At 46.7% G+C, this 23,931-nt stretch overlaps 1 protein-coding gene across 3 annotated transcripts in view; it reads left to right on the top strand.

Moving 5' to 3' along the window:
* The window catches only part of CADPS2 (calcium dependent secretion activator 2), a 351,450-nt gene that overhangs the window by 281,934 nt on the left and 45,585 nt on the right, over nt 1-23,931 (top strand). For 2 of the 3 annotated variants that reach the window (XM_081878160.1, XM_081878159.1), the window contains 4 exons: nt 15,085-15,240; nt 17,260-17,407; nt 18,422-18,436; nt 21,966-22,040. In XM_081878160.1, the coding sequence (XP_081734286.1) occupies nt 15,085-15,240; nt 17,260-17,407; nt 18,422-18,436; nt 21,966-22,040 (394 nt within the window). The remainder of the gene's footprint in view (nt 1-15,084; nt 15,241-17,259; nt 17,408-18,421; nt 18,437-21,965; nt 22,041-23,931) is intronic. The other variant, XM_081878161.1, reaches the window with a different exon arrangement.

Raw genomic sequence — 23,931 nt, 5'->3', positions numbered from 1 at the left:
CAAGTGGCTCTTTTTGTCTTAAAGGTTGCAGACCCCTGCCCTAGATCGTTTCCCACGTGCGTCAACACCGGAGGAGCTTGCGCTCTCACCAATTGGATGGCTGGCATGCGCGCAACCTCCCCCAGTATTGCCGCACGCGGGAAACGACTCAGGGAGTGCCTGCCGCATGCAGCGGCATGGGGGAAGTTGCGCTCCCACCAACGAGCTGGCTGGTGGCGCGCAGCTTCTCCCCACGCAGCTGCGGGCAGGAAAAACCCCCCAGATTGCTTGCTGCTCTCTACAGCATCGGGGGAAGCCGCGCTCCCGCCAACTAACTGGCTGGCACCGCGCCGCTTCTCCCCCCCCCCCATGCCACTATCTGTGTATTGGACAACCTCAGCTTCTTTTTTCTTTCTTTTATTATTTATACCCCGCCCACTCTGGATGGCTTCCAACTGAATATACAATACAGCGTCAGACATTAAAAACTTCCCTAAACAGGACCGCCTTCAGTTGTCTTTTAAAAGTAAAATAGTTGTTTATTGCCTTGACATCTGCTGGGAAGGTGCTCCACAGGGCAGGCGCCACTACCAAGAAGGCCCTCTGCCTGGTTCCCTGTAACCTCACTTCTTGCAGTGAAGGAACCACCAGAAGGCCCTCAGCGCTGGATCTCAGTGTCCGGGCTGGATGATGGGGGTGGAGATGCTCCTTCAGGTATACAGGACTGAGGCCGTTTAGGGTTTTAAAGGTCAGCACCAACACTTTGAATTGTGCTCGGAAATGGACATGACTTCTGAGTCAAAAAACCTTGTCCAATACACGGGAAAATACGGTATCTAAAAAACCTGGGTGTCATCTGGAATTGGGATCCTTTGGGCAAGGTGCTTCCCCCCCCCCCCAGCCGCTATTGGCAGTGCCCATTCTCTTGCCTCTCCCTCTGGGCCGAGGCTGTACCACCTCCCAGAGAGTGGAGGCAAGACATGGAGAGGCCTCAGAGGCTTCTCTATGTGCTTCTCACTGCTAGGGCGCTTGCTTGCTTGCTTGTTCAGAGAGCTCAGGTGAATTGTCAGCAACAGCAAAGAGAAGGAGCAGCAGAGCCAAGAGGCTCCAGGGATTAGCAACAGGCCTTTACTGTGGCGTGGGCTCCAGCAAAGTGCTTGACAATCCCAGAGCTTGACACAGGTGCTGGGATTATGCAGAGAGCGTTGTCATTCATTGACAGGGAGCTAAGTCAAAGGATGGGCAACTGTGCCTTATCGAGACGAAGACAAACTGTGGCTTGTCTGTGAAGCTTAAAAATATGAACGACAGAAACTGCCTCACACGAAGGAGTCAGAACATTGGTCTGCCGTCTCTGGCTAGTAAAAGCTTTTTCTTAGACCTGTTCCCGCTCATCCCTGATCCAGAGTTGCCAGGGATATTTGGCATGCAACAAGTGGGCTCTAATAATAAAATGGATTCTTTTAAAAAAATCCTGGAGAATTGAAAAGTTACTGCTTGCTCAGAATATCAGCTGATCTCTATTGGTCTTCGGGTTTACTGCTTATATGTTTTAAACCTTGCAGAGTCTTCCTATTCTAAAAATTAAATTGCGAACCTTTTATAGAGGTATAGATTGCTCGACGCAATTTATTGTACATTTTAGGTTACAGTCATTCATACACATGCACACACATAGGGGTGCCAATTTGAATGAAATATTGGGGGACAGGTAAGCCCCGCCCAACATAATTGATCACATGACATGGTGCACACACACCATATTAATGGTAATGTCTACCAACTTTGGGGGGGGCATCAGATATTTTATTGAGGAGCAAAGGGACCTCAGCCCCTAGGAGTTGCCTCCTATGTATACACACATATATATAAATTTAAAAATTTTAAAAAATCATCCAGTAGCACCTTAGAGACCTACTAAGTTTGTTCTGGGTATAAGCTTTCATGTACATGCACACTTCTTCAGATACTACCCAAAAGCTCATACCCAGAACAAACTTAGTTGATCTCTAAGGTGCTACTGGATGATTTTTTGAATTTTTAAATTTATTTTGACTGTGTAAGACCAACACCTGAATCTAGAATCTGAATCTGTGTAAGACCTACTGAATCTAGAAACACACACACACACACACACACACACCTAGGAGTAAGTCCTATTGAACTAAGAGGGGATTCCCTGTTCAGGGAAGCTTTTAATATGTGACATTTTGATGTATTTATAAACTTTGTTGGAGGCCACCCAGAGTGGCTGGGGAAACCCAGCCAGATGGGCGGGGTACAAATAATAAGTTTGCCAAATATACTTATACCTATTAAAAGTAGTATCTCTGATTCCTCCAGAATCAAATTTTACATGTTTTATTTAATGTGCTTTATTTGTAATAGAAGTATGGGTTGTTTGCATATGGTATAGCTTGTCTGCTGGCCTTTCCATTCACATAAAATGGACCCCCCCCCCTTTGTATGGTTAGAAACAGGGAGTGTGTGTTCTTATCTATCATTGCACAGCCCCAAGAACATAATTACTTTGTTTTCGCTTGTTTTTGCTGGTCCGTCTCTTTAATGGCACATTTGGGGCATTGTGGATTAAGGTGGAGGAGGTATTAAGAGAGCAAAACGCTTTGCGTAGCATTCACTCTTCTGCTTGATTGGTCCCTCGAGAGGCCAACACAGAGGACCGCTTGGCTAGACATGAAAAGCATACTGAATTATGCTTGGCTGTGAGGCTTGTTTTTGAATTTTCAGGAACGTGAGCGGGTCCTGTAAGGGCTAGCTAACATTCCTACGGGATACATGTCAGAGGAAAACTCAACAGGTCACCACTTGGGAGTGTGAGCTAAAATTGCGGTGTCCGCAGTGTGGTAGGAGCAGCACCCTTGTTCATAAGCATAAGAAAGACGAATATTCCTACAGCCAGGGAGAGAAGCATAATTCTCTCCTTAGTTATACACAGTTGTGATTTCTCTTATTTCTTTATTAAAGTGATCTGCCCTCCACCCATTATTATGCCAGGACAATGAAACAAACAGGACAGCAATAAAAGCTGTATCAGTAAAACAACTGTAAAACTTCTGCGTCATTTATGCAGTAGCCAGAGATACTAGGAGTTAGCCGGGAGAAGCTTGGGTGAAGAGGTACTGTCACAGCCACCCAGGTGGGTCCCAGCTCACGAGAGACCTTACTCCGTTGTAGTTTACTTACAGGAAAAGTTTATTGAAGATAATTGCTTCTTTCACAGTTCAGCATTGTGGCTGTACGTCTGTCACGTTAGACCGCCGAAGTCCCCCTCTGACTCCTCCCCTCCTCCACACCAACTTAATAGCCTGGCTCTAGACCACCTCTTCCTCTCCTTTCTTTTCCGCAGGGTCTTTCTGCCCCCCTGGGTTCTCTCTTTCCGGGATTCGCCTGAGGCTGAATCCTCTGCCGCCTCCTGCCCCCTCCTTCTGGCTTTGGGGCCGGGCTCCTCCTCTGAGCTTTCCCCACTTCCGCGCGCCTCTATGTTTGAACTTGGCGCGCGTACGTTGCTTTTGACCTTTCCTTCGTCCTCTATACTGCCCCCTGCTCCACTCTCTACCCTTTCCGGCTGAACACCTTGCTCCAACCCCCTCTCTCTGTTTTCTCCTGTTCCTCCTCCCTCCGAGAGGCTGACAACTCCACCCCCTTTACTCCGTTCCGGCTGAGACCCCTCTGACAGCGTCTGTGCTTCACTGGGCTTTCTCCCCTCCTTCCCTGACTTTTCACAGCTTCTCTCTTCTCCTGCTTTTCGCCTGATCATGCTAGCTCCCTTTTGGGAATCCTCTGACTCACTGCTTAGGCTCATAGATTCCCTTCGAATTCCGTCATCTTCTTCCTCGTCTCTCTCTCCCTCCTCCCACTCGCTTTCCGTCTCCTCTGCCATCTCCTCACTTCTCCCAGAAACCCTGACATCCATCCCCCCCTCGAAGCCCCCCCTTCCCCCCTCCCGGTCGCTGGGTGCAGGTTGAGGGAAATGTGGTTCTTCCTGGGTCGGTTCAGGATACCGGGTGTCCACGTCAATCTTCTCCTCTGGCAGCTCCGTATACGTGTGTTCGAACTCGGGTTCCCCCCCTGAAGGCATCACAGTCTCTTCCTCCCTCACTGCTTCTCCTGGCGCTGCCTGCCAAGGACCTATCATCCACCTCTGACTCCATACCTCCCTTGGCTGATCCACCCACCAATAAGGGTTTGTCTCTCCCCCCCCCAGGCGGGGATCCCTGGTCGGGCTTGTTTTGGGCGTAGAGCCCTCGGGCGAGGAGAAACCCCCGAACGTGCTGCCCGACAAAGTGGGCGTGAAAAGCCAATCATCAAAATACTCCTCGGGCATGGGTTTGTGCGGAAAAATTGCATGAAACTCCTCCTTCAACAGGGGTTCGTCCAAAGCGTAACCCGGCACCCAGCTATTTGCAGAGACTGGAGTGCCTTCCCTGGCGAGAAAATATTCAACTCCCTCCTCCCCCCATCGTGAATCCAGTATCTCTGTGACCTCATTAAGAGGTTCTGGTCTTGGCGACTCCCCTCTCTCAGGCGCCCTTCTACGTGGCTCTGGAGGTGCTTCTGACTCTTGAAACCTGTGTGGGGCTTTGTAGGGAGTGAGCACCGACCTATGAAAGACCGGGTGCACCCTGGAGCCCTCCGGAAGGGCTAGGCGAAAAGCCACCGGATTGATCTTAGCCTCAACTTGATATGGTCCTAGCTGCCTGTGTTCTAACTTCTTTTTGGCCAACGACCTGGCCGGCATCGCGTGGGCTGCTAACCATACCCAGTCCCCAACCTGAATGTCTTCCCCCGCCCTTCTGTGTTTATCGGCTTGCACCTTATACGCCTGCTTTGCCAGCTCCAAATGTCTCCGCAGCTCCTCGTGCACCTCTTGCAACTCTGCTGCAAACTGGTCGGCATTTTGAGGTCCCCCCCCTTCAGGCGCTGTAAAGCTCGGGAAGGTTCTGGGATGACGTCCATAGTTCGCGAAGAAAGGCGTCACCCCGGTGGATGCGTGCTTCGTGTTGTTGTAGGCGAACTCAGCCATCGGCAGGTAGTCCACCCACGCCGCGGGTCGCTGGTTGGCGTAACACCGTAGGTACTGCTGCATGATCGCGTTGACCCTCTCCGCTTGACCGTTGGTCTGTGGATGCCTCGCCGACGTCAGGTTGATCTTGACGTGCAAGATACCCAGAAGCTTCCGCCAGAAAGTGGAAACAAATTGGCGCCCCCTGTCGGACAAGACGGACTGCGGTAGTCCATGCACTCTGAAGACGTGATCGATGAAGAGCTTTGCGGTCTGTTCTGCCGTCGCCACCTTGGCACAAGGAATGAAGTGCGCCATCTTGGTGAACAAGTCCACAACCACTAACACCGCCGTCTTACCTCTGGAGCTGGGCAGGTCTGTAACAAAGTCCAACGCTACCCTCTCCCACGGTTGCTGCGGTGTCTCCAGCGGTTCTAACAATCCCGCCTGCTTCTGATGCACTGGTTTGGACCTCTGGCAGATATCGCACCTGGCTACGTAGTCCGCCACCTCTCCTCTCATCTGGGGCCACCAAAAGTCCCTTGCCACCAACTCCATCGTCTTCTCTTTGCCGAAATGGCCCGCACTCGGGGCATCGTGCAATTGTTGCAAAACCGTGGCGCGAAGCTCGTCGGTGGGCACGTAAAGGGCGCCCTTGCGAGTCAAAAGTCCATCCTGCAACTGAAACTCATTGTTGTCAGGCGACCCTCTGCGGAGCTCCTCCATCTTGGATTGTGCAAACTGATCCTCTTGCAGCGCGCGTCGCACCGCGTCCAGGTCGACTGCGATGGTAGCGCACGTCCACGCCTGCGGTGCGAAAATGTACTTCGCTGCGATTGGAGCTACTTCCTCCAGGTATTGAGGCTTTCGGGACAGCGCGTCTGCTATAACATTGGAGTCTCCAGGGATGTATTCTATTTTGAAATCGAAATCCGCAAAGAATTCCGCCCAGCGCATGTGTCGTTGGGTTTGCAATTTAGCCGTCCGCCAATACTCCAAGTTCTTGTGATCCGTGCGGACCTGCACCGTGTGCTTGGCTCCTATCAAGAAGTGTCGCCACGCTTTGAAAGCTGCATGAATGGCCAACAACTCCCTGTCCCATATGGTGTAGTTGCGCTCCGTCTTGCTGAGCTTCCGGGAGTAGAATGCACCCGGTCTCCAGTTGCCTTGCGAGTCCTCTTGCAAGAGGACGGCCCCAACTGCTCTGTCTGATGCATCTGTCTCTACCCGCATGGGCCTGCCAGGATTCACGTGCAGCAGCTGCTCCTCGGAGGCGAAAAGGCTTTTAAGCTTCCGAAAGGATCGCTCTGCTTGTTCGGTCCAGACGAACTTCTTCTTCTTGGAACTGAGGGTGTCAGTGATTGCCGCCGTCGCGTTTGCAAAACCTTTAATAAACTTGCGATAAAAATTGGCAAAGCCGATGAACCTCTGGACCTCCTTCCGATTTCGAGGGCTTTTCCAGTCCAACAGCGCTTGGACTTTAGTCTTGTCCATGGCCAGTCCCTCGTCGGACAGCTTGTAGCCAAGGAAATCTACCTCTCTCACATCAAACTGGCACTTCTCCAACTTGGCGTACAGCCTGTGTTCCTTCAGCCTCTGCAGAACTTCCTTCACGTCCTTATCGTGATCCTCTGGCGATTCCGAGAAAATCAGGATATCGTCGAGAAAACAGACACACTTCTTGTAGAGGAGACCTGCCAGGACGTGATGCATGAATGCTTGGAAAACATGGCTGCCATTTTGTAGACCGAAGGGCATAACTCTGTATTCGTACGTGCCCAAAGGAGTGAACATGGCCGTCTTCCACTCGTCGCCCTTCCTGATGCGGATGAGGTTGTAAGCTCCACGTAAATCCAGCTTGGTAAAAATCTTCCCCCTCCTGACTGTAGCCAAAAGGTCGTCAATTTTGGGCATGGGGAAGGCCTTGGGCTTAGTTAGTCTGTTTATGAACCGGTAGTCCACAATGAGCCTCTTCTGGGGCGTGTCTTTCTTTTTCACAAAGAAAACAGGACTGCCTCCCGCTGCTTTAGATTCCTGGATGAATCCGCGCTTGAGGTTGTGTTCTATGAACTCCCGAAGCTCTTGCAGCTCGTCTTCCGACATGGAGTACAGCTTGGCAGTTGGCAACTGCGCGCCTGGCACTAAGTCAATCGCGCAGTCGTAAGGTCTGTGAGGCGGCAATTTGTCAGCTTCCTTTTCGCAGAAAACCTCCAAGAACTCCGCGTACTTGTGAGGAACCGCTTGCACCATACTCAGATGCAGCTGCTGTTCGGCTTCTCCTCCTTGATCGGTTTGGATGCAATTCTGGGCGCAATACGATGAACAAAAGGTGATCTGCCTCTGGTACCAAGCAACCGCGGGACTGTGCCTGTCCAGCCAACTCATGCCCAACACGATGGGCGTGTCCGATAAGTGGGTGACATTGAAACTAATAAGCTCTCGATGGTCTCCAATTTGCATCATCATGGGAGGGGTTTGCTGCACCACTTGCCCCCCCAGCAACTTCCTGCCGTCTACCGTGACCACGTTCAGAGGCGTCGTTGCAGGCAGGAGCGCTATGTTATGCTGCTTGACGAACTGTAATCCCACGAAATCGGCGTTGCTTCCCGAATCGATGGTTGTTGGAACCTCGAGAAGTCGCCCATCAGGCAGCTGGAGTGTTGCTGTGAGTAAAACTGCTGGTTTGGGAGGTAAAGGGTCCATGCGCTGCAAGGATGCTGGGGACTTCTCTACAGATCCGCCTGGCTGAGCCCCAGTAGCTCTGCTTCCAGCCAGGCACTGCAGTTTCCCTGAAGCTGCTCCTCTGATTGCACCTCTGCTGTCACAGTTGCTAGTGCTGCAGTGTGCTTCTGGAGCCTCTGGGGGCACTCTTTCGCCATATGGTGTGCACTGTCGCAGATGTAACACTTCCTGGTCCCTCTAGGAGGCTTCGCTTTGGCTGCAGCAGGGATGGGGCTCTGGGATGGCTTTTGAGCCCTAGCACCACCAATCTCCATTGGCTCTTCGCCTTCCTTCCCCATTGGTGAGGGGTGCGCACGGCTGAAATCCCTGTGCACAAAAGGGAGAGCTTTTGCTTGCGCGCGCGCTTGGGGCCCCCCCTCCTCGTGCCACGGACGTCCCTCATGTCGAATTCCTATAGCCAAAGCCCGTTGCACCACGTCTTCCAGGGTCTGGGGTCTGTCCCCCCTTGCGATCTCATCCTTGACGGAGGGGCTCAATCCCTCCCAAAAAAGATCCCTGACCGGTAGACTGTCCTTCGGCCAATCTAAGGCGGTGAGCAATGCAAAAAATTTAGAATGATATTGGCGTACAGTGGCTCTCCCCTGCCTCAGCCCGTGCATCTGCCGGCGCGCAATGTCCTTATCCACAGAGGATTGAAAACAAGCATCCATTGCCTTGATAAACGCATCTGCATTGCGACGGGCTGGTCCATCTTCGCGCCACAGATTGCGTAGCCAAGCCCTGGCCTCCCCATGCAGGTGCGAAACAATAAATCCCACTCTCTCCTCCTCATCTCTAAAATCATGACGGAGTAAATGCAGTGCATACACGACATCTGCCCTGAAGTTGGTATAGTCTTGCAAGTTGCCATTAAAATGCGAAACTAGGGCACCCCCCCTCCTTCCAAGCGCAATGCCCTCCGCTCTGGAGCCCGGGGTCCCCGCCTTGTCCGCATTTTCCCACCTTGCTTGCAAATCCTGGCACGCTTTCTCCAAGTCAGCATTCTTCTTCTGCGAAGCAATGACTGCCGTTGTGAGAGTGGTAATCTGATCCCGGAGTGCAGCCAGCTGTTCCTCAGCACTCATGGCTGCCCCGTTCGTGAGCTTCGCAAAAAAAAATTTTTGCTTTCAGAGGGAGGGGGACTTTCTGTCACAGCCACCCAGGTGGGTCCCAGCTCACGAGAGACCTTACTCCGTTGTAGTTTACTTACAGGAAAAGTTTATTGAAGATAATTGCTTCTTTCACAGTTCAGCATTGTGGCTGTACGTCTGTCACGTTAGACCGCCGAAGTCCCCCTCTGACTCCTCCCCTCCTCCACACCAACTTAATAGCCTGGCTCTAGACCACCTCTTCCTCTCCTTTCTTTTCCGCAGGGTCTTTCTGCCCCCCTGGGTTCTCTCTTTCCGGGATTCGCCTGAGGCTGAATCCTCTGCCGCCTCCTGCCCCCTCCTTCTGGCTTTGGGGCCGGGCTCCTCCTCTGAGCTTTCCCCACTTCCGCGCGCCTCTATGTTTGAACTTGGCGCGCGTACGTTGCTTTTGACCTTTCCTTCGTCCTCTATACTGCCCCCTGCTCCACTCTCTACCCTTTCCGGCTGAACACCTTGCTCCAACCCCCTCTCTCTGTTTTCTCCTGTTCCTCCTCCCTCCGAGAGGCTGACAACTCCACCCCCTTTACTCCGTTCCGGCTGAGACCCCTCTGACAGCGTCTGTGCTTCACTGGGCTTTCTCCCCTCCTTCCCTGACTTTTCACAGCTTCTCTCTTCTCCTGCTTTTCGCCTGATCATGCTAGCTCCCTTTTGGGAATCCTCTGACTCACTGCTTAGGCTCATAGATTCCCTTCGAATTCCGTCATCTTCTTCCTCGTCTCTCTCTCCCTCCTCCCACTCGCTTTCCGTCTCCTCTGCCATCTCCTCACTTCTCCCAGAAACCCTGACAGGTACGTTTTCAGTTGCTGGCAGAAACACGCAACTGTTGATGCCCACCTGATCTCCAAGTAGAGATCATCTCATAAAATAGGTGCCACCACAGAGCTAGCCCTTCTCTTCACCACTGTTGAGTACAGTAGTTGAGATCCTTCACAGATCGCAGTGACGTTAATGTTGCAGTACTTTGAAATGCAAACAGTTTCATTCTGTGCCGGGGGAATAAGAATAGCGTATCCACCCTTGCTTTATATAAAGCAGTTGCCAAAAGATTAAAATCTTTTTGAAAAGTGCCAATTTATCATACGTTTGAATTACAAGAACTTTGTGCCAAAGGGAAAGACAAGTCCTAGTGCAGATATCTGCATCGTGATCAGAGCAGATAAATTATGCACCATTTCCATAGATTATTCTAGCATTGCCAGTGTCGAAGCCTCTTATCCCTGGGAGAATTTTATTCACGCAACCAAACATATCCAGTGACAAAATTGCTGCATTGCTAGGAACACATTATTTCTTTGTGTTGCCGCAGCTTCCCTTCCTGTGTCCATCAGCTCCCCCCCCCCAAAAAAAATCCTTCTGTGAATATTATTGCGCAAATTCCCAAAGAAAGAACAAATAAAGTTATTGTGACTTTGTGTCATAAAAACCATAAGAGGCAGTGATTACTGGGTGTTTTTGACATTTCATGAATCAGCGGCTATTGTAGCTTTTACTGTAATTGGTGAAAGCCAGTTTAAATGGCTAACAGGAAATGGTTATGCATAGGATTATTTTAATAGCATTTGTTGTTTTTTTTTTTTTGAATAATATTTATTAAAGTTTTCCAATTAATTACAAATTAATAAAACATCCAATTTCAAATCTTTTTCCAATTACATCCTTTCAGGACTTCCCCTTCCCTCCCCCCCTTGTATTCCAAATCTCTCAAATGATCTCAACAAGTTCTTCTCCTCAATTCAGACTTGTTATCCTTAACCCAATTTTTTTTAAAAAAAAAAAAAAAAAACCAAAACATTATTTTCCATTCCCCTAAAATCGGCTTATTCCCACCACGAGTTCCCCACTTTAGAATACCATGTAGATGTATATAGCCTAAATAAAACATAGTTTACGCCCTTTGGATTCCACATTTCCCACCCCCCCTTTTCCCGGTTGCGTTCCCAATGTTCCTCAATGTCCGATATTTCCACGTCTCTCTAAGTCATAGTCCTTTGCCAGTCCTCTTTAATTTCGAATGTCCAATCATGGAAGGATTCTGTCTCAAAGAAAGGCCCATTTTTTCCATCCAGATTTTTATATCCAGGAGTGAAAAACTCCAAATTATAATCCTTAAGATTGTCAAATCTGGATGTCCCAAACGTCCCCACTTTTGACTTGGTCCAATTCTTGTTATTTTGTTGTTCTTATTGATCACACTCCTCTTTCTATTTCTTTCTGTCCCTGTTTTCCTGCACAAATGTCCTAATTCCAAAAGTTAGTTCCTTTACAGAGGCTTGTTATTCAGAAACAAAACATTACGTCAAGTTCCTTTCATTCCACAACAGATGATTCCATTGTCTTCTTCGGTGTAGTGGCCTCTGTAGTCATAATAATGTTCCATTTCTGCAGTTTCCCAGGAGATAAACAGTTCTGTTCCAATTTCCAGCTAAAACCACTTGTAATATCCCTCAGCTCCTCTAGGTGGATTGCAAAAACTGAGTTCTCTTCCAGATCGCGTCCATTAGCCCTAGTAACTTTATAATCCTTATTTAAAACAATTTGTATCCAATTTATAACAAATATAACCAGCAAAGTCCTTGTAACATAGTCTCTATCTTATTTCCCGCTTTGACAGCTCTTTGACAGCTGTCAAAACTTGCCTTTCTCCTCTCCAAACTCCGTCATCGATCGCTCCCGGGGTTCCAGGGGGGGTTGTTTTTAAGTCCGAATTCTACTTTCCTCCTCCAGCTCAATCTCATATTCTTCACTCGTGAGGTTAAAAACTTGCCAAAATGATGTTACTCCGATCTTAGTTATCAGATCCTTTGCTTTGACCCTTCTACAATGGAGGGGGTGGCTGACTTCCTTTTTTGCGCCTCCCCCGCTCGCGCCGAAATTTTTAAAGTTTTTGTCCCTCTTTTTAGTCCAAGTTCCAATTACTTACGGGTTGTTCTTTTAGGTCCGAATTTTCAAAGGAAAAAGCCAGCGCTCTCCGCCGAATGGCATGCGGCTTCGCACGGCAGGGATAGCAGAGGACTCAAAACACCACGCTTCTCCCCGGCACCCGATCCGTAGCCTTTAAAAAGGCTCCTTCACGAGTCGGGAGGGCGCTAACGGTGTCAGCCAAGTCTCCATGTCCACGGCCCCCGTGGCCGTGGTTTTTAAGGGTCCCCGCATCGCCGGTGCGGTAGGACCCAGCCCCTGCCGTGCAGGCTCCCTCCGGAGCTCGGAGGGAGTCCGCCATTCGGCGATGGCGCCGACCCGGAAGTCCGGATTATTTTAATAGCATTTGAGAGAAAATAATTTCTTCATTTTTTTATTAGGCCTGTTGGGAAACTGATACATAATTTTTTAAAAATATTGGACACCACACAAATTGGTTGGCTTAATTCTGCTTTTACAGATGAAGCTACATTTGATCATCACAGAGCACAGACAAACATTAAGCTGACTTTTTTGGCTTATTCAACCTTTATCCTTCCACAAATTTGGTTGCCTTATTTTAGGGGGTGTGTGTAATGTACAGGCCAAATTAAAATAATGGGTGTAACAGACATTATACCATGCAAGACTTTTATCACAAGTGTCAGATTTTTCCTTGCAGACATTTTTCAATTTGGTATGACCCTCAAGGGAGTGGGTTGCGCTGTGGTCTAAACCACAGAGCCTAGGGCTTGCCGATCAGAAGATCAGCGGTTCATATCCCCGCGTTTGGGTGAGCTCCCATTGTCCGATCCCAGCTCCTGCCAACCTAGCACTTCAAAAGCACATCAAAGTGCAAGTAGATAAATAAGTACCGCTCCAGTGGGAAGGTAAACGGCGTTTCCATGCGCTGCTCTGGTTTCGGTGTTCTGTTGCACCAGAAGCGGCTTAGTCATGCTGGCCACATGACCCGGAAAAACTGTCCGCGGACAAACGCCGGCTCCCTTGGCCTGTAAAGCGAGATGAGCGCCGCAACCCCAGACTGGTCTGCGACTGGAATTAACGGTCAGGGGTCCCTTTACATGACCTTACATGACCCTCAAAGCTTGCATAGCCACTTCTTTTCCCAGAAACAGGCACCCCAGGCAGAACGTAATGTACAACCTGCACAATTTGGGGTTCAACTAGGGGTCTCCGTGAACCTGAATCCATCCCAGATACAGATGTAGCTCTTTGGGCCTTTTCATGTTAGTTCTCTAAAGCCCAGATGCAAGGTGAATAGTGAACTGATACTGACACCACCTTCACTGCAGGTTGCAAAGGGCAGGGAGGTGGCCATGGTCAATGTGCTGGCAGAAACTGCCCTTCCTGCCACCATTGCTGCCACTCCCTTCTCAAGACATAGGAAAGGCAGAAGAAGAAGAAGAAGAAGAAGAAGAAGAAGAGTTTGGATTTGATATCCTGCCTTTCACTCCCTTTAAGGAGTCTCAAAGCGGCTAACATTCTCCTTTCCCTTCCTCCCCCACAACAAACACTCTGTGAGGTGAGTGGGGCTGAGGGATTTCAAAGAAGTGTGACTGGCCCAAGGTCACCCAGCAGCTGCATGTGGAGGAGCGGAGGCGCGAACCCAGTTCCCCAGATTACGAGACTACCACTCTTAACTACTACACCACACTGGCCATCACTCTCATCTGGCTTCTTGACTATGTCAGTCAGACTTGGTTCCATGATGAGTTTCGCCCTGGAGAAAGTGCTGGAGAATTTTTCCTCCTCTTCCTAGAAAAAGGTTCAGTTAAATGGTTTCCCCTCCCAATTTCTCTGCTCGCAGATAGGGCACAGAATTAGGAGAGGTGGTGTAAATATGTACAATTTTTTTGGCAAAGGGTGTTTAAGGAGGTAACAGAAATCACTGGGTTGGAGCTGACCAAAAGCCCAGAGGTAGCATTATTATCAATTTACAATGGGGTGGAAGGTTTACAGGCTTACTCACAAATTTATTGACAGCTGCACAAATTATTATAGCCAGGAAGTGGACAGGGCATGCAGAATACAAAATGGAAGAATGGTATAAAGAGGTGTAGGATATAGCTGTTAATGATAAATTTACATGTGCCATTAAGGTAAGACGCAGAATAGGCAGGTTAAATGATTTTGAAGGAGATATGGAGGGTGTTTGTAGAATTTGTACTGTTAAAACGGAAAGGGGTCAAACCATCACAAGAGGTGTTGAAATTTTGGAGGGTTGGATAGTTACAATGAAATTATCTCGGTGGTGGGGTGCACATTTTTATCCTTATTTATTTATGATTATTACTTTGTCAAAATAATAATACATAATAATAATAAAAGAATTTGGAGAGGCAATCTGTGCATGGGTCTAAGTTGTGTAGCAACAAAGCAGCCAAACCACTGAAAGTACATTAAGTCATAATAATGGGTAGGAGAGCTGGGGGGAAGGAATCACATCTTGCAACCAATGCACGCCTTTGTTTTTTAGATAGTACATGGGTAGACGAATCTAAAAAGGCCGGGAAACAAATTTTCAGGGCCCTTTAGCGGCTATGGTGATTCATTTACCAGATGTTATGTACCAGTATTTAGCATTAACTCTAGAAGTACAGTAGTACCTCAGCTTACAGACGCTTCAGGTTACAGACTCCGCTAACCCAGAAATAATACCTCGGGTTAAGAACTTTGCTTCAGGATGAGAACAGAAATTGTGTGGTGGTGGCGTGGCGGCAGCGGGAGGCCCCATTAACTAAAGTGGTACCTCAGTTAAGAACAGTTTCAGGTTAAGAACGGACCTCCGGAATGAATTAAGTTCTTAACCTGAGGTACCACTGTATGAACATAAGCCTCCTGGTGTATACTGGCTTAGGGGCTTGGCAAATCTTTTTAAATTATTGAATTAATGTGACCTGTGAATTTTTGGGTTCCATCTCCAACCCCCAAAGATGAGCAGAACTGAACTTTGGTACTTTGAAGCCCAAGAGGTGCATTGGTTGCCAGATGTGAAATATATTGGCATTGTTTTTGGCTCTCCTACCCCATTACAAGATGGCACCCTCCTGCCAAGTTGTTGCTTGGCAAGACACTGTTTCTAGCTGTTGCTACCAAGGCACAATTTGTGCCACATCAGATAAAACTGTTGGAATACTGGACAGTCCAATAGGCATAACAAAATGATAATGTTGCCAGAGCTGCTTTTATGTTCTTGTAAAAAAACCACCCAGTTCCAGTGCTTAAAAGAGGGGAGGGCTCTGTTTTCTCTAGCGCTGTAATTCAAACAATGCCTTGAATGATTTGTTGTTGTAGCAACGGGTCAGCAACGTCGGAAGATCTCTTCTGGAAACTTGACGCACTGCAGATGTTCGTCTTTGACCTTCATTGGCCAGAGCCGGAATTTGCCCACCACTTAGAACAGAGGCTGAAACTCATGGCCAGCGATATGATAGAAGCATGTGTCAAAAGGTACGTGGGCAATTTCAGAAATTACCGTACAAATGCTACCATTTCTGGGACTCCTGTGGATGTTTGAGTTGAGTAGCCTTGTGTGAAAGTGGCAGGATTAATCCAGCGGCGTGGCATTGGTTGTTGGTTGCCTGGGTGTCAGGCTTAGGGGAATCAGATCCCTCTTCCGGTGGCAGTAAATAAGCAGATCAAACGAAAGGAGTGTTCTTACCAGTTAGTTTCTAATCACAGCGAGAGACAAAGGAATGCATATCCCTCTAGAAATGGCGTTGCTCCCAGTAAAGATTCACCCCCTCCATCCCCACTAATCTACATCACTCCTACGTCAGGTAATCTGAGCTTGCTGCCGCTGCGCTTTCTGTTCTATCACTTTCAAAGCCTGTCTAGTCTTAGGTGAAGGGGAGTCAGGAACACTGTCCAAGGACACTGAATCTGCCTGCTGGTGTTTCCTCTTCTATCTGTTCCTCACCCAGTATTTCCCAGCTTTTCCCCTCTGGACAATGCCCCTCTGCTAACCACTGTTCTAAATCTATACTCTCCTCCTATCCTTGGGAAGGTTCAGGACAGTGGGGGGTGGCTCCCACTATTCCTCCTCAGTCACTGGGGTGGGTGCAGACGTGCATGCCAGGAGAGGGGCATGCTCCAGGCAGGGCCGTGTCAGCCGAGCTCTTGCCGCTGACACCACCGTACTGACCCCCACAGGGGCAAAGTGAGGCCACGTGCCCGCCTGTGTAGGGGGGAGCCTGGCTGGCTGACATGGCCCTTGGCAGGCAGAGAGGAGCACCGAGCCAGGCCACACTGGGGGAATCTGCATGGGAGTGCCTGGTTTGCGCTCGCTCAAAAATTGTGTGCCCAGGGCCACAGCCTCCACCCCCACACTATGCCCCTGGATTCACCCAACAGATGGGGGTGGCTTTAAATCACTTCGTAAAGCATGGTGGGCAATTGACATGATGGTTCACTCTTCAGATCTGGCCTCTTTCACAATGCTGTCACAGACCCATCTTTTCATGTGGGTATAGTAGTAATAATAATAATAATAATAATTTATTTATTTATATCCTGCCCATCTGGCTGAGTTTCCCCAGCCACTCTGGGCGGCTTCCAATAGGGTGTTAAAAACAATACAGCATTAAATATTTAAAACTTCCCTAAACAGAGCTGCCTTCAGATGTCTTTTATAGATAAGATAGCTACTTATTTCCTTCACATCTGAACGGAGGGCGTTCCACAGGGCGGGCGCCACTACCAAGAAGGCCCTCTGTCTGGTTCCGGTAACCTCACTTCTCGCAATGAGGGAACCGCCAGAAGGCCCTCGGCGCTGGATCTCAGTGTCCGGGCTGAATGATGGGGGTGGAGACGCTCCTTCAGGTATACAGGACCGAGGTATGCTTAGAACCACCTGATTGACCATGGAGTGATTTTAACATCCCCTTCTGGTAAGGCTGGCTGTGTGATATGTGCGCTGACCCTTAGTTCTTTATAGCGCAAGCAGTTCTAAGATCCATCTGCTCTTCACTTCACCACTCAAGTTAACTTCTGAATTCCACCCGTGTTGCGAGTGCTTTTTAAGTGAAAGTGCAAAAGTGAAGAAAACAATTATTACACACTCTCCCCCGCCCCCACTATAAAAAGCTGTCACACTTACTGGAACTCTTAACAGCATATCTTTTTATTTTAAAAAATTGTCAGAAGTACCTGAATATGTTACATGACAGTCTATATTCTGTTTTTGCCAGTTTGAAAATTGTGCGGAAAGCTTATCTGTCAGAAAGCATTTGCTGCAATATGTGTTTTGTCTGTGTTATGTTTTGTCATGCTGTTATTCAGTCAAAGCAGTATCTAACCTTGAGGGGGCTGGAAAGTTTTAATAAGATATGTGAAACATTTCTACTTTGGTTTTTCCATAGTTGAAATTAATTTTATGTTAGTGCATTTAACCTGGGTTTGTTTTTGCACTTCATTCATTTAGAATTTTGACAGTCCTTTCTGTTGCGATCCCCACATTTTAATTAATAGAACAAGAATTGCCTTTGAACTCAAACTGCAAAAGACAAATAAATCTACGGACTTGCGCATTCCCTCTCCTGTGTGCACGATGTTCAACGTGCTGGTTGATGCCAAGAAACAGACTGCTAAATTATGTGTCCTGGATGGCGGGCAGGAGGTAAGTGAGTATCTTGAAATGTCTGTTTCACAAGATCAGGAAGAACACAGAAGGCTTTTGCCAGATTTCAGCTCCAGGGTGGCTATTGCAGATTTTGAGGAGGAAGAGCAGGGAGGAGAAACATAGTCAAAAAAGAATGATGTAAGAAGCCACTGGATCAATTTCTCCATGTATGTTCTTGCTCGTCCATTGTCCTACTAGCCTCCTACTATTGCTCTTCTATGCCTTGCATTGTCAGATAAAGGCTTTCTGGCCAAGGCAACCTGAGATGGAGGACAGTTGTAGTCAGAATGTTAAACTACATTAACTCTGCCGTGCATGATTTTAGAATGTGCCTGCGTTTTGGTGATAGTTTTCTTAATATTTGCTGTCAAAGTAGGGAGGGGTTGAAGAAGAGGTCCACAAATGCAGTCATTAGTGGTGACCATGCAAATAAAATGATGATGATGATGACCGGAAATTTAACTTTAACCACACACACAAAAGGAAACATTTCCAGGACCTTCTGTCATAGGGGTGACTCTACTGACAACATATGGAGGCAGAGAGTGCCTCTTTCAAAATGGCACCAGGCTGCAAAAGCTTCGGTGTTGTGGATTGGAGGGGAGGGGTTTCTGTGAACACAGAAAGACCCACCTGTCTTTCTCCCTGTCACCTCCCATTCCAGGCAGTCGGTACAAAAGCAAAGACTCTCCTTGGCTTCTGTGAAGCAGGAAGTGGCAAAGCCAAACTTTATGGTTCCTAGACCCATCGGCTGGGCCAACAAGGCTAGCCCAGATGGACCCCTAAAGTGAAAGGTCATCACACATTATTGCAGTGTTTTGCTTCGCAGTACAAATGTCAACCATATTTATGTGCATTCGTTGTTTTATAGCATTACAATATTTTCATATTCTCTGTTGATCCATATCATTTCATTAAGTCTATTTATTTCTCATACTATTTTGTAATGATTATTTTTCCCATTTTCCCCCACTCTCTGGTTTTTGGGGGCCTTTCTGTCACATGGCCCAGTTTGCTAATCAGTGGGTAAGTTGATTTTGTTTCAGAATTTCTTTCTGTCTTCAAAAGTGTTTACGTGTCCATTGCTTGTTGTGAACAGTGTGGCGAGAGTAGTAACACCACTAGTCCAAAATGTAAGTCCCCAAGCAAGAGAGTCTGTATGTGTTCCATATTTGCCAGATATATCTTCAAGATTCAAGGAGATTCTGACTAAACATCAGGAAGAAATTCTGACAGTAAGAGCTGTTAGACAGTGGAAGGGTCTCCCTTGGCAGGTTGTGGACTCTCCTTCCTTGGAGGTTTTTAAGCAGAGGTTGGATGGCCATCTGTTGTGGAAGCTTTAGCTGAGATTCCTGCATTGCAGGAGGTTGGACCAGGTGGCCCTTCCAACTCTACAATACTATGATTCTTTGATTCTACATAGAAATAAGAATGGCAGGTCCTTCAGTAGTTGTGTGTGAGAGGGAATTTGGCAGCTTATGGCGCAAGAATGGAGAAGCCCATTTCCACACAAATGTTGAAGGACGGGCGGCCCTGTCCCCTTATGTATCCAGTCACCCAAACGCAAGGGAACCAGATATGACCAGCAGGCCAGATCCCTTATTCCGCCACCTGCTGCAGGCCAACTTTGGCAAGTAACAGGGCCGCCCACTTGTCAGAGATCAAAAGGGACTTGCTGTCAGCATCAGTTTACTGGTTGGAGGTTAGCAAGCCCCTTTGATTTAAATTGCACATGTGTACAGACAGAGCAGGGCTCGCAAACAGTGCTTACCTCCTTCAGCTGAACTTGGGAGGTCTCGATGGGGGACTCCTTAGTGCAGCTAATCCCAGTGGGGCTTGCTGAAGATCAAGAGAAGGTCTTTCCTGCCCTCCTTCCCCTTAATCACAGAGTGAGGGTAGCGTGTGGGTGTGCTTGTGGGTGCTGTAGGTTTGGGAAGTGAATCAGTATGTGTGCACATGCACAGGTGTGTGTTGGCCACACCCACCTCTGGCATGCGTCCCATTGAGGCATGGCCAACTTTCGGTGTGGGCCCGAGTTGAGGAAGGTTAGCCACTCCTGCCCTAGATCAAAACCGTAACGGTTGTAAAAAGAGCCAAAGGAAGCTTCAACTCATTTTCACATGTTGAGATTTTGGAAATGGTTACGTTTGAAGAAGTCAAAGCATCATTTCCCCCTTAGAACTTGAGGCTTGGCACCAAAGACGTATGTGTGCACTGATACACGTGCAAACCAAAAGCCACTGCAAAAGGAAAAGTGAATAGAGTTGCCATGCATATCAGCATTTCATCCATCCATTCATTTATTTAACAGGCTTTATGTACCACTTGCTCATCAAAAACTCTTAAACAGTCTACATAAAATATAAAAAATACATTTTAAAATACCAGTGGGAAAATGAGCATTTAAAATCCCAAATAGTTTAATATCTCAATTTCTACAGACAAAGGTGTGTCACCTATTCAACGCCTTACTGAAATTGTGTGGCACAAAAGCATGCCCGTTATTTGGAGGTGTTTCCATAATTATTATTTTTTTGCAGAAAGCAAAAGCCATACTTATTTAAAACATCCCAGTGTTTGTAATCACAGTTTTAAAATACAGCAAAAGAAAACAGAGGAAATACACCCAAGCTCATCTCAACCATGCCTTGCGCTTAAGGTGGTTCAAGAAAGCCCACCAATCCCTTCTCCTTTGCTTCCTTCAAGCAAAAGCCCACCACTACTGTTCCTTTTCTTTCTTTTGGCCACTTGTTACTGACTCCTAAGGCCTTTCTCCCCCACACTTGATCTCATTCAGCATCACATAAATGAGCTTCCTGCCATCATACGTATGAGCGTTGTCAATTCCCTCTCATACCTAAACTGGGTTCATCAAAGCTCTCTTTTAATTCCTTTATAATCAAAGGAGACCCAAACACCCAAGAGATCTTCAAAAAACACATCAGGTAGTGGCATTCCTTAACTCACCTGCAAATGGGCTAAGCATGGGGGGGGGGCCTTTAACATGCAAAATAATCCCTGGAGAAGATACATGATCATGAGCACTAGGTATCGGCGCTAAATTATGATCCCCCAAAATAGCCTCATTCAACCATTTTTCATTTTAAGGCGGTTTCCTGAAGCCCGAGAAATTCTCATGCTCGCAAACTGAATCGCAAGCTCTTTTCTTCCTCGCATGTGATTCTCTCTGGCTGCAGAAGACTAATTTACTGTGATTACAAGCTTGCTCACGGTTACCCCGATGGCTCTGCTCTGCCTTTGATTTCCGTGGGACTTGAGAATGGGCAACTGTGGACTACATTACAGTCTCTTTTATAAAAGCGGCAATTGGCACTTCCCGACATTACATGTGTATCTGCATCCATTTACTTGTATACAAAATGTTTGCTTCATTAATCTGAGCACAGTGGGCAGTTGCTTGACAAAAGGGCAGCTCTCCTGGGATTTATTAAGTACATCTGTGTGGAAACTTTGGGAGGGGGGAGGGAAAGGAGGCAAATAGCCTTCAAAAAGCTAAATTTTAGAAAACTATTCAATGGGCTCCTGCCAAGTTAGCCTAATGTTTATATTGATTTTGGTGCTTTTACTCTGAGCATTATGCTCTTGCTGTTTCAGGTAGCCTTGAACTATCAAGATAGGGTTAGTCTTTACAAGTCATATTTTTTTGTGAAGTGGTTGGCGGGGCATTCTTCTCCCTGGAACAAATGTTCTGAAAGGAGAATTACTTCTTCCTTTTTTAATGGATGTACTTTGAGAATAGAAAAGAAGCCCTTTCTCCTGCTAACTGCAGGATGGAAGTCTGGTCTATTTATCGCCGAAACAGGGTAGGAAAGTCTTTCAGGTTTAATTTAAAGTGGGCTTCTTTAAAGAGACGGAATTTTCATTAGTGGAAGAAAAGGCAGAAGCAAGAAGATGGAGAATAACAGCTGATTTTGTTGTTATGCCTTTTGTGGCCTGGTAATTTATTACCATCTCTTCAGGTTTCCTGATGGAATTTTATTTTTTGCCCATGTTTGAACAGATTATGCAGGAGTTGTATAAACTGCAGTTCACTTCATGGATAAAAGGGCTCTTTTTTAATATTTAACAATTGGCCTCTCATTTTATTTCTAGAGGCCATAACTTATGAATGAGAATGGTTAGATGTAAAGTGCTTTATTTGGGTGGGGGGGAGGAATCATCTTCCTTCTGCAGCTGAACCAAACCTTTGAGTTGAGGAAGAGGGAAGACTCACAACCACCTTAATTACAGAGAGACAAAAAGTATCTTTCACATTCCTTTGCCTGAATAAGAATAAGACCTCAGTGCATCTAAATAATAACCCTAATTAGCTGCTTAACTCAACAGCGTACATGGGAAATTTTTCAACACAGAGTGTAAGAAAGTACTGACGGGGTGGATCATTTTCAAGGTTTTGTTCATTGGGGGTTCAAAATGATAATTTTGAGCAAATCTGATCTGTCAGATTTAGACTCTTTGTTCTGTGTATGACTTATGGCAAAAAGTGCTGTGTTCCTATAACACACTAATGCTGCTTTTGTCTCCTAAAACGCAGCAACAATACCATTCAAAAATAGATGACTTGATTGAAGAAACGGTGAAGGAAGTAATTTCACTTCTTGTTTCAAAGGTAAATGTATTCACACTTCGTAGCTGAATGGCAATGTGTCTTTCTTTCTACAATGCCTGCTTTCTACAATGAGGAGATGTTTGGTATTTTTCCCCCGTTGCATTTTTAGAGGAAAATAGGCTTAGTGACTAACACCAGGTCAGTTCATCACGATGTTTACAGATTTAAATTAGATCCCTATTTGATCAAGGATTCCTATGCAGCGTCTATTAATCGGGTATATTTCTTTTGTGCTTCATACTACAGTACCTTCATTAATTACTGGCATCGACCATGACCACATTTGTACTATATTAAGATTAGCTTTAATTAGGTGCATCATTGTTTTCTTGCTTGTTTCATGATGCACGTGAAGCAAGTGTGTTCTCCAGATTTTTCAAAGGCCCATTTTAATTTTGACATTGATCTTACATAGAAAGACCCTGAAAGGCTTTTTGTTTAACTCTTCTTTTTAGCCGCCCTTATTTTCAATGTTTCTTCTTGGCATTTCTCCTTCTATAAAGGGAAATCTTGAAATAATTACTTTGGTCTGAGAATGTTTCAAATAAAGTAACATAAAACTTTACAGAGAAGAAAATGCACTTTCATGAACAGGGTGGGTTGTGAGGTACAGTACCAGTGGGAATGGCAGGATTATCAGCCTCATCTTGGCCCAAAGAGTAATAAGCAGTGGTACAATTGCACCTGGTTTTCCCCAGTTTGACTCTAGTATCTCTCCGTGGTGTAGTAACACAATGGATGTGGAGGGATTCCAACATTTGAAGCTACAAGCTCCAAACTGGAGATTCTTAGGTACAAAAAAAGTGCTATCCGCAAGTACCGTATTTTTCGCTCTTTAAGATGCACTTTTTCCCTCCTAAAAAGGAAGGGGAAATATGTGTGCGTCTTATGGAGCGAATGCAGGCTGCGCAGCTATCCCAGAAACCAGAACAGCAAGAGGGATCGCTGTGCAGCGATCCCTCTTGCTGTTCTGGCTTCTGGAATTCAGTATATTTTTTTTCTTGTTTTCCTAAAGCTAGGTGCGGCTTATGGTCTGGTGCATCTTATAGAGCAAAAAATACGGTAATTTCATGGACAAAGGCAGGGGGTCCCAAACTGTGGTCCATAAGCTTCGTTTAAATGGTCCATTGTTGTGCCCTATAAGTCACAGAGGCCTCTAGACACTAACATGGGCAGATAGCATCAAAATTAACCTTAGATTTTAGTCAAATTTGGATTTTGAGTATTATATTGACTACAATGTGATTCCAAATATTTGTCACATAGGTGCTCAGAATGCTTTGTGTGGAGTTAGCTTACTTTTTCTTCACACCTGATCAGGCTAAAACACGGACTTGCCCAAGTCAATTAATTGGCTCCCTGCTTTGTGTTCACCAAATATCCCAACATGTTTCGACATGCCTTCTCATCACACCTTAAGTTTTTAGCGGCTACAACCCCAGTTTACCTGTGGCAAAATGCAGGCTGATCCCGCAGTTATCTGAACCTGTATTTTCCAGGTCTAGCTCTAAAACTGACCACCTTCCAGCAGTGGGGTCATTGGAGGACCATATTAGCTATCATTTGGCACCCTTATTCAGATGACCTCAGCGAATTGAGCAGATAGGCAGCTTTGATGGGATTCAGCGGTGTATAAATTTTATGAAATAAAACTAATAAACTTAAATAGAAGCTGTTCAGTGCTGTGGTAGTAGGAAGGCAGAGAGCGGGTGCCACCAACTGAAGTGGGGCCCTTCCTTATATTCAAAACACAGCGAAGATCACTTCTTGGTGTAATGAGACATGTCTAGATGATGATGTAAGACTAATGGTCTTACAAATAGATATGCTGGAAATAGAACAGGTTAAAGATCTGACGAGTGCAGTTTACTACCGTAACTCCTTCAAGCCA

This window comes from Podarcis erhardii (assembly GCF_964252035.2).
Source record: "Podarcis erhardii genome assembly, chromosome: 10".
NCBI lineage: Eukaryota > Metazoa > Chordata > Lepidosauria > Squamata > Lacertidae > Podarcis > Podarcis erhardii.
The sequence above is the reverse complement of the archived record's forward strand: the minus strand, read 5'-3'. Positions and strand labels throughout refer to the sequence as shown.